The following is a 9272-nucleotide window of genomic DNA, read 5'->3' as shown; positions in this document are numbered from 1 at the left end:
TTGGTTGGACCAGAGCCATATGTCTCTGGGTTGGACATGCGAATCTATGAAGCGTATTTTCCTTGTTATATGTGTTTTATTTCATTCTCAGGGAAAGCGACCAGTGACCAGTGAACTTATCATGGGGAATATCTTTGTCCGTGTACTGCTTTCCTGTTGTTTCGTCTTTATGCCTTCAGCCCGCTAAGTTTTCTGTCAGTTGTTGTAGGCTATATTCACGACAAGTGTTCACTGTTTAAAAGAAAAATCTATTTAAGAGACGATGACAACTGATGAGACTTGGCCGCTGTTTCTGCTGCCGTTTTCACTGCTCTCTGTGGTGAAAGGTAAGTTGCTTTTCCTCACCGGTGTCTGAAACGTAGGCTATATTATTTTTAAACCCATGTAAGTTTAAACTACATTAACTTATCAGTGTAGGCTAAAATAGTCCGAGCAATTTATTAAAGATGTTTCTGAGGTATAGACTTGTGATTCTAAAGTAGCATGTCATTTTAACAGCCTAGCTGAACAAAAATAATAACAATTACTCTAGCCTAATACTGTTTCTATGTTACGATGTTATGTAAAAAAAAAAAAAACATTGTTGGGATAAACCGGCTGCTAACCGGATAAACCATGAGGTAACCAGGTCATTGATTGATCTTTTTGTTTAAATTTTATTGAGATTATTATTATTATTATTATTTTGACAGAATCTCTAAAATTAATAAAGTGGGGGGAAAAACGTTCTGATAACGGTATAAAACTTTTGGAAGGTTCCTGTAGGTGGAGCCACTAACACACCTGCTTCCAGCCTTTGTAATACAATTAAATGTTAAAAGGAACATTACTACGCTAATTTTAGGGTTGGTAAGATTGTTTATGTTTTTGAAAGAAGTCTCTTATACCATGAATACAGTAACGTTGTGAAATAGGCATATTGCATTTTAAAATCGTTAAATTGCTATTTCTTCATGTGTAAAGTTGAATTTTCGGCACCATTACTTCAGTGTCAGTGCCCCAATGATATATGATCCTTCAGAAATTATTCTAATGCTTATTTACTGCTCAGAAATAAATGTCTTCTTATTATCAATGTTCAAAACAATTCTGCTGCTTAATGTGTGTAAACCATGATATGTTTTTTTTTCAGGATTCAAAAGAACAGCTTTTATTTGAACTGAAATAGTGTCCTAAATATAAGAATTTATTAAACTTTTGTTTGAATGACTAGAATCAAGTATTTTAGTTGATTATCTATCTTGTGTCTGTGGTTTATTTAGCAGATTGTCCGGTTCCTGTTTTGAATGGCAAATTTATCTTGTCTACGGAATCCATACAGATGAATACATTCCCAGAGGGTTCCAAAGCGTTTGTGGAGTGTCCTAAAGGACAGGAGAGAAAGGAAGGTTCAAATGTAATCACCTGCACGAATGGGATTTGGAGTACCGTGGAATTAATCTGTAAAAGTAATTCATTTTTGATTTTTGAATTGGGCCGTTCCCGCTTAACAAAATGGTGTCCAGAAAGGTATATGTTGTAAACTTCTGTTATTTACACTCATTTCAGAGATAGACTGTGGATCACCTGAAAATTCACCACATATGAACTACAACATCCCAAGTGGAACGTTGTTTGGTTCCCTCATACAACCTGAATGTGATAGGGGGTAAGAACTCCTGCGGCCCCTGCTGTCCTTATTGCACTCAAAATGTAGCAAACAACTTATTTCTTTTGTCTTGAAACCAGATATGACCTGGAAGGATCAAGTTATAGACAATGTCTTGTTTCTGGCTGGAGTGGAAGGTCTGAATGTATATGTGAGTCCTCATCTTTGCATTCTTCTTCTTATTATTTATAAACACACACACACACACACACACACACACACACACACACACACACACACACACACACACACACACACACACACACACACACACACACACACATTCAATATTAACATCAATGTTGTCTAGAACAACTTTACAAAAAGTCAGAGATGCAACAGCCTCTGTTATCTTGTCTTTCATAGTGATAACGTGTGATGAGCCAGCTCCAATTGAGCATGGAAAGTTCATCACGCCCGGGAGGATTCCACAGCTTGATGATGTCATTGAATATTCCTGCGAGGAAAACTACACCCTCTCTGGAAACAGATTCATTAAATGTGGGGCAAATTGGGAATATGATTTACCACCTCCAGAATGCAAAGGTTAGTTTTTGGAACTCAGGTTTTCACTCCAGCATATTCCAAGCATAAAATCACACACAATCATCAAATGCTCAACACTGCTGCATTCCTGTCGCTCAAGCAGTAGAGGATGGCGCTAGACGCGAAGGTCATGGCTTCGATCCCTAGGGAATGCATATTTTGAAGGATGCATCGGATGTATCACCCACAATCCTTTGCACACATTTAAATTCATAAAAAAAAAAGGATGGTACTGAGCTTAAGTCTGAGTTTAATATGAAATGTAAGACAAAAATAATGCGGACTCTAGCCTAGAAGCCTCAGAAGGACTTGACTAGGAAGGACGCAGTCTCGGTAGGATGAGAAACAACCCAACTTTTGGCCCTCTAGCGTTTAAAAAACAAAACTGTATCTATTATTGGACATTGTTTTAGTTGCGCTTCGGCTCTGCGTGACTGTGCAGTTGAATATGTTTTTTTTCTCATAACTAAAAAAAGAGTGCGAGATTATCCTGCTGCTCATAAAACATTCACTATAAGGCTTAAGAGATATAACCAGTTTAAAAGAAAAGGCCCTAAAGCTGACTGGCTGAAGACTTTGCTGTAGCTATACACATTAATAGACATGGAACTTCCTTAAAACTAGATTCCAGCACAGCGCTACAACAACCCATTATGAAAAGACCCTTCACAATAGGTAATGAACTCTGTTAGAGAGCGACATATGGAAACTTTTCTGTTGAGTAATAAAAACGTGATGTATGCACACAATTTCCAGCGAAAATCATCCCGTTTGGTCTAAAATATAAAAACGTATGATATATCATACGTTTCAGGCAAAACACTGAATCATAGTTCATAACGCGTTCATAATTTGGGCGAACGTGAACTGAACGTATATTACTGCCTGATGAATGTTACTGTGTGTACGCGTTCATTCTGGACACCAGACACCAGTGTCGCACTGCGGCCGCCGTCGACAAAGTAGCGAGCGAGGAAGCGTCGTATGATCATTTAAACGGGTGAGGATGGGATAAATCTTACATTTCTGTGCAAACTTTGCCCGTCGATAAAATAATTGTTGTCTGTGGGTTGTGGCTGTGGCAATAATAAAAAAAAAGAAGAAGCTCACAACATATGGAAAAAAAGAACTATAAACTAGTTCATTTTTTGAAGTATGAACTGTGAACTGAAGTAGTTCATATTAAAATGTGTGAACTGAACTTTGAACTAGTTCATGTAGAAAGTGAACTTTCCTAACACTGGCATAGTTCCTCAATCTGATCCTTAAATAGTCTGAGCATGCATGTATTTAGACCGGTGTTGTGGAAACATCTGGTCACAGTGTGTTAGGACTGGTGGAACATCTCTAGTAGCCTGCCCAACTCATCTTGCTTTTCTTGCACAACACAGTTTCATTGCCCTTTCTCTGTATTGCATTTTATTGTTTGGTTCCCTGACCTGTTTACTTATGTTTGCCTTAGTATGCATCTCTCAGTAACCTATACCGGAAGGTCATCTTTTTCTTGTTCAGCAGTTCCTCCAGGCCTTTTATGATTCATGGATTTTTTTTTTTTAAGTATGTTGATGTGATCTGTAGATTATGTATATTTCTAGGGCAGATTAGGGGTATTAGGTGGCTGTGTGTAGCAGTGCTAAGGAGTATGCTGCAAAAAAAGAAAGAAAAAAAGTGTGGGAGGAGAAGAGCAAAATTGTTTGTTTGTTTTTTTTTAAATGAAAAATACCAGTCATTTTTGTTTAAAGTTTACTAACAAATATGCAGAATTTTTTTTTTAAATTAGATTTACTAAATTTATTTTGGCTCATTAAATTAGATTAACAATAAAACTATATTTATACATATTTATTATTACTATATGTCAATATATTAATATGAACTAAAACATTATTATTAATTACCAATAAAATGCAAATATATCTATGCAATGTTGTTTTGAGATCTAAATAGCTGAAATCTCTGATGTGATTTTGGGCTACATACTCATTAAACTTAAAATGCTACTGTTTATGACCTGAGACTGAATGGCTGTTAAAATTAAAAATGAAAATAAAACCCACGTCACCAGTTGACACTGTTGTTTCCACAGTTGTGGTTTTATGGGTGTGATTTTTGTTTTTGTTTTTTACGCGTCCCACCAAACTGAGACATTTATTGGCACACCTGATATTGAAAAACTAATAAACATTTCAGTAATGTTTAAAACAGAAATCTTTCTGTAAATGTTTCTTTCCAGAGAAACATTCTTTTATAGTCTTGGTTTATAAAACCATTTGGAATCTTGTTTTGACATTTAATTGGGCTCTACATAACATGACTGAAATTCCAATGTTCCAGATGCCTTGATGTGTGTCCTTATGTGGTTTCATTACTATATTTTGCATATTACATTCCGCAAGTATTTACTGCCTTACAGAAAAAAAAGAAAAGAAAAAAATTTTTTTTACTGACTTAATCCAGTTTCCTTTCTATTCTCAGAAATTGAGTGTCAAGTTCCTGAAATTCGGTTCGGTAACCAGACTGAAGGAAATCCTCCATACTCTTATAAAAGTAAAGCCACGTTTGAATGCTGGCCAGGTTACAGGATGAAAGGTTTTGCTACATCAGTGTGTGAAGAGAGTGGCTGGTCTGCCCTTCCTGTCTGTGTTCAAGGTAAGCTTAAACTTCCGAATGCTAAAATGGATGGGATTTTTCCCCCAAGGTCTGAATTCATGATATGAGTGATACAGTAAGCAGACCCGTACAGAATCTGCAGCGTTTCCTGTGCTGATTCCAAGGGAAACTCTGCTGCATTCTCCATTGGAAAAATGTGTCAAACTGACCTGATGTCAGGCTTGATGTGGCTGAAATAATACAAGCACATTGATACAGTATTAGTACTGTATGCTTACTACATAAAGCATACTTATGAATATGCTTGCACTTTACTTAAAGGGATACTCCACTTTTTTGGGAAATAGGCTCATTTTACCACTCCCCCAGAGTTGAGTTTAACCGTTTTTGCATGCATTCTGCCAATTTTCTGATATTTAGAAAAATATCAGTAACCAGACGGTTTCTGGTCTCATTGCCTTCCATAGTAGGAAAAAAATATACTATGGAAGCCAATGAGACCAGAAACTGTCTGGTTACTGCTGTTCTTCTAAATATCAGAAAATTGGCTGAATGGATTCGAAAATGGTAAAACTCAACTGTTTAACTCTGGGGGGGGGGGGGGGGGGGGGTATCCTTTTAAGTATACTTAACAAAATGAATCAGAAGTATACTTTTTTTTGTTAAAGGTTATGTTGCCGTCAACTAAACTGCCGAGATGTTTACATGTGCAATGTTGTATTGAAGAAGGTGGCAAAGTAGATGATGACACACTAATATTTTCTTTCAGACATCATAACACAGACAACAACAATTACTACCACAAACTTAACCACAACAACAGCCACAGCCACCACGCATGCACATGGTGAGAAGCCCAGCCCATAGCATATTCTGATTCCTGATCATTTGTTATGGTAATGCTGTAATGCTTATTATTGCAGGAACACATGAAGAACAGCCCGATTCTGAATTACTAAGTGAGTCATCCTTTAAAGCCAATGATACATCTGCTACTGAATGAAATGTCCAAATGCGCCAGGGAAAGAAATGCGGTTACTGAAGTCACCATAATATAACAGTCAATGATGAGAATGAGTTATTTTGTCTCATTCAAGTTTAAAGTAATAGGAGTGATGACTACTGTAACCGAGGGCCACATGTCAATGAAACGTTTTTTTTCCTTTTGTTCATGTATTTGTAATAACACAACAATTGATCTTTCAGGTAGTGTTCCTGTGATTGCCTTGTGTATAATTGTCGGTAAGCATCTGAATGACTTGGATTAAATGATAGACTTTTATCTAAAATTATGTTTATTTTTATATGTAGTGTTCAAAAGTTTGGGGTCATTGCATTTTTTTTTTGTTGTTGTTGAAAGAAATGAATGGATGTATTCAACAAGGACACATTAAAGTTGAGTAAAACATTCTGAACTGTTTTCTGTTTCAAAATGCTGTTATTTTGAACATTCTCTTTATAATCCTGAAAAAATATATCACGGTTTCTAGAAAAATATTAAGCAGCATTTAAGGAAGGATCATGTGAGTCTCAAACTGGAGAAATGTTGCTTTAGCATCATAAGAATACATTATTATTCGAAAATATTAAAATATAGAATTGTTAAAAGTTTTTTACTGCATTTCTGATCAAATAAATGGAGCCTTTGTGATCATAAAAAACTTTCAACAACATAAAAAATATTACTGACCCCATACTTTTGAGCGAAAGTGTGTATACACCTTTTACTGTTTACGGCACTGTTCAATATTTTATAATATAATATTTTAATATTTCCTTGGTGTCCGCAGGCTGTGTTATCATCGTTTTGGTTTTGTGTCGTGAATATAAACAGAGAGGGTGAGTATATGCTAAGTCCTTCTAAGCATGACCGACTGTGTCTCTGCTTCTACTGCAGGCTGCTGTAGACATGCCTTGACCTGATGCTTTCTTTTGCTGTCTCTTGCATGAATGCCATCTTTTCATATGCTCTTCGTTTATAATAAGGGGGGACAGAAAATGCTTCACTTAGATGCGTGTTTTCACTATCAATCCGGAAGCTAGCTGTCCTTGTGCTGGATTTGTAGTTGATTTGCAGCTCACTTTTAAATTGCTCCTATTATGTTTTTTGGATGTTACCTTTCATGTAGGCTATGATATACTGTAGCTGTTTGTGAATGTAAAAGGGCTGCAATGTTCCAAAGATCAAAGTGTGGGATAAATGGAGTTATTGTCTCCCATTGGTGGGGGTTGTTGGATAGTAGGGGAGTGTCTGACATTTCTAATGGCCTTAGTCAGAGAGGGGTACTATCGAGGGATTTGTAGCTTTTGTTGGCTACCCATGAACAACGTCTACTTTGACCCGGCCTCAAACACTGTAAGCTGAAACCTGGAAGAGTTTGGTATGTGCCGTTGACATCTTGATGAAAATCCACTTTACACGCATTTTCGAAAGATGAGGATGCTAGTTCATTTCACTGTGCGGAAATTCAGATATGGTAATTGTCCCTTTGTTTCTGAAGAGCTGTATTCAGTTGACCAATCACAACAGATTTGGGCCATCTGACCAATCAGAGAATTGTAAACTCTTTGCAAAAAAAAAAAAAAAAAAAATTTGAGAGACTGAATCCTTTATCAAATCATTTGAGAGAAAATAGCTGAGGCTGCAAAATAATGTGTTTTTTAACCTTTGATGCATGTAAACCTTTTTCCAAAGCAAAATTAGGGTCTTTAAAATAGCATAATTGGGGCACTTTAAATTCTCAATTATTAATTAGTGTCTGTTGTACATTAACAGAAGTTCAAGGTTTCAAGGAAGTCTATTAAACTGTCCACCCTTATTTTTTGGGGGATTTTCCTGCATGCTTACATGGTTGGTTGGCTCACTAACTATTAAGTAACCTCAATGTACATGTGGAAAGACATTACAGTGTGTCTGGGCACATAATGATCTGCAGAATGTTAAAAAGAAACCCACACATTTTAATTAAAAGATCAGAGTTTCTGTCTGACCAGATACTAATTACATCCAAACAGCACGCAGAACGGATGGCTAATTGAATGTTAACAAGAAATGAAAGTGTCCAATAAATAATGTATTATAATGACTCTATCTCTTCGTTTGATAATGGTGCATAGTTCATACAATACTGGAGAAGGCAAGAAGACAAAAGAAGAGTTATTGCTAAAACAAAGTCTGTAAACCCAAGGTAAACCCAAACCCATCAAAATCTTCATAAAATGAGGTTTCTTTTGTTGTACAGTCACAATCAAATGCCATCATCTCAGACTAATACACTCATAGTTGGAGAGTTTATTCTGGCATTAGTTGCAAAATCGTCTCCATTAATTATTCTTAATGTGTTATTATGTTGAATAACAGCAATGTTTCATTTTCCTCAATGTGTTTTCTCTGGACTCTCCACCACAGGGCAAACAATCGGACGGCTCCTTTGTTCTGAGGCTAAGTGGACTACGTGAAGTTGAAGTTTTATAATTCAGTGTTGTATTTTATAAACTAAAATTTGTATTTATTTATAATTGCTATATAATGTGCTTCCAGTTATTGATGAAAACATAAGATGGTATTTTTGTATGTTAATAAAGATATTTAAACTTGAGTGTGTTCTCCCTATGATTATATCCTGACCTCAGAATTTCCCCATCTCGTAGTCAAGAATCCACCCAAAAGGATCTCCCAAAAGCCACATGTTTCCACTCATGTCTTTTCACTTTTTAAAAGTGCACTTTTATTTGTACCAATTGACAGTGCATCAACAGTCTGGATCAAGATTTCCATGACCATATGGTGAGGAAACCTGATCCCGAATGAGCAGACGTTCTTGATGTGAGCTGAAAATAATAAATGTTGCACTCCCTTTTCAATAGTGTCCTTTTACGTCAGCAGTAGAACCAAACAACAATGTGGTTACCAGGACAATGGCAGAGATAGTTGCTGCTATTCAAGTCAAATACTTCATCAACTGGAGAGTCATCCAGACAATGTGCTATACAGAGACCTTGGCCAATCCCACAAAAGCAAAGAAAAAGTCTCAATGTTGTTCTCAAAAACCTGGAATAAGATTTCGATTTCAAACTATATTAAGATAATAGTTTTCCTGACAGCTTTTTTTTTTTGATAACAAAATATAAAATGTCATTTATTCATTAATGTTTTAACAGTTGAAGAGCAAAACTTGTTGCTTGGCAAGTGTGAGAAAACTGGGTGGACAAGATGTTGTTTTGTGGTTGCTAATTGTTTCCTCCCATGTGATTGTTTCCTGGTTTTAAATTGTAAGTCAGATAGCTTAGAAAAGCTTCTCGCTTCTAGCTGTGTAGCACAAACATTGGGTCGAAGTATGTGTAAAACTATAGGCTTAGTCGTTTTTAAATACCTAACCTTAGTTTGTTCAATATAATAGTGATGGCACCTCACTTACATATAGAAAAAAGGTTACATAAAAGAGGTTACATAAAAGAGGTTACATAT

The 9272-nt window shown here is 36.1% G+C and overlaps 1 protein-coding gene across 2 annotated transcripts; it reads left to right on the top strand.

The window, feature by feature from the left end:
• Positions 1-8403, top strand: LOC120494053 (zona pellucida sperm-binding protein 3 receptor). Of its 2 annotated transcripts, XM_039693138.2 has the most exons (12): positions 2-326; positions 1263-1448; positions 1549-1648; positions 1729-1799; positions 2015-2194; positions 4670-4843; positions 5574-5651; positions 5728-5763; positions 6011-6046; positions 6595-6643; positions 7922-7992; positions 8214-8403. In XM_039693138.2, the coding sequence occupies exons 1-11, from the start codon at positions 263-265 to the stop codon at positions 7983-7985; spliced, it is 1038 nt and encodes a 345-aa protein (XP_039549072.2). In that variant the 5' UTR covers positions 2-262; the 3' UTR covers positions 7986-7992; positions 8214-8403. The 2 variants fall into 2 exon arrangements, with proteins under 2 accessions (XP_088990531.1, XP_039549072.2); XM_089134405.1 differs by lacking the exon at positions 7922-7992 and having other exon boundaries at positions 1-326.
• The last annotated feature ends 869 nt before the right edge of the window (positions 8404-9272 follow it).

The sequence above is a fragment of the Pimephales promelas genome, chromosome 8 (assembly GCF_988280905.1).
Source record: "Pimephales promelas chromosome 8, fPimPro1.hap1.1, whole genome shotgun sequence".
Taxonomy (NCBI): Eukaryota; Metazoa; Chordata; class Actinopteri; order Cypriniformes; family Leuciscidae; genus Pimephales; species Pimephales promelas.
Note: the sequence above shows the minus strand (reverse complement) of the source record. Positions and strands in the feature narration are given on the sequence as shown.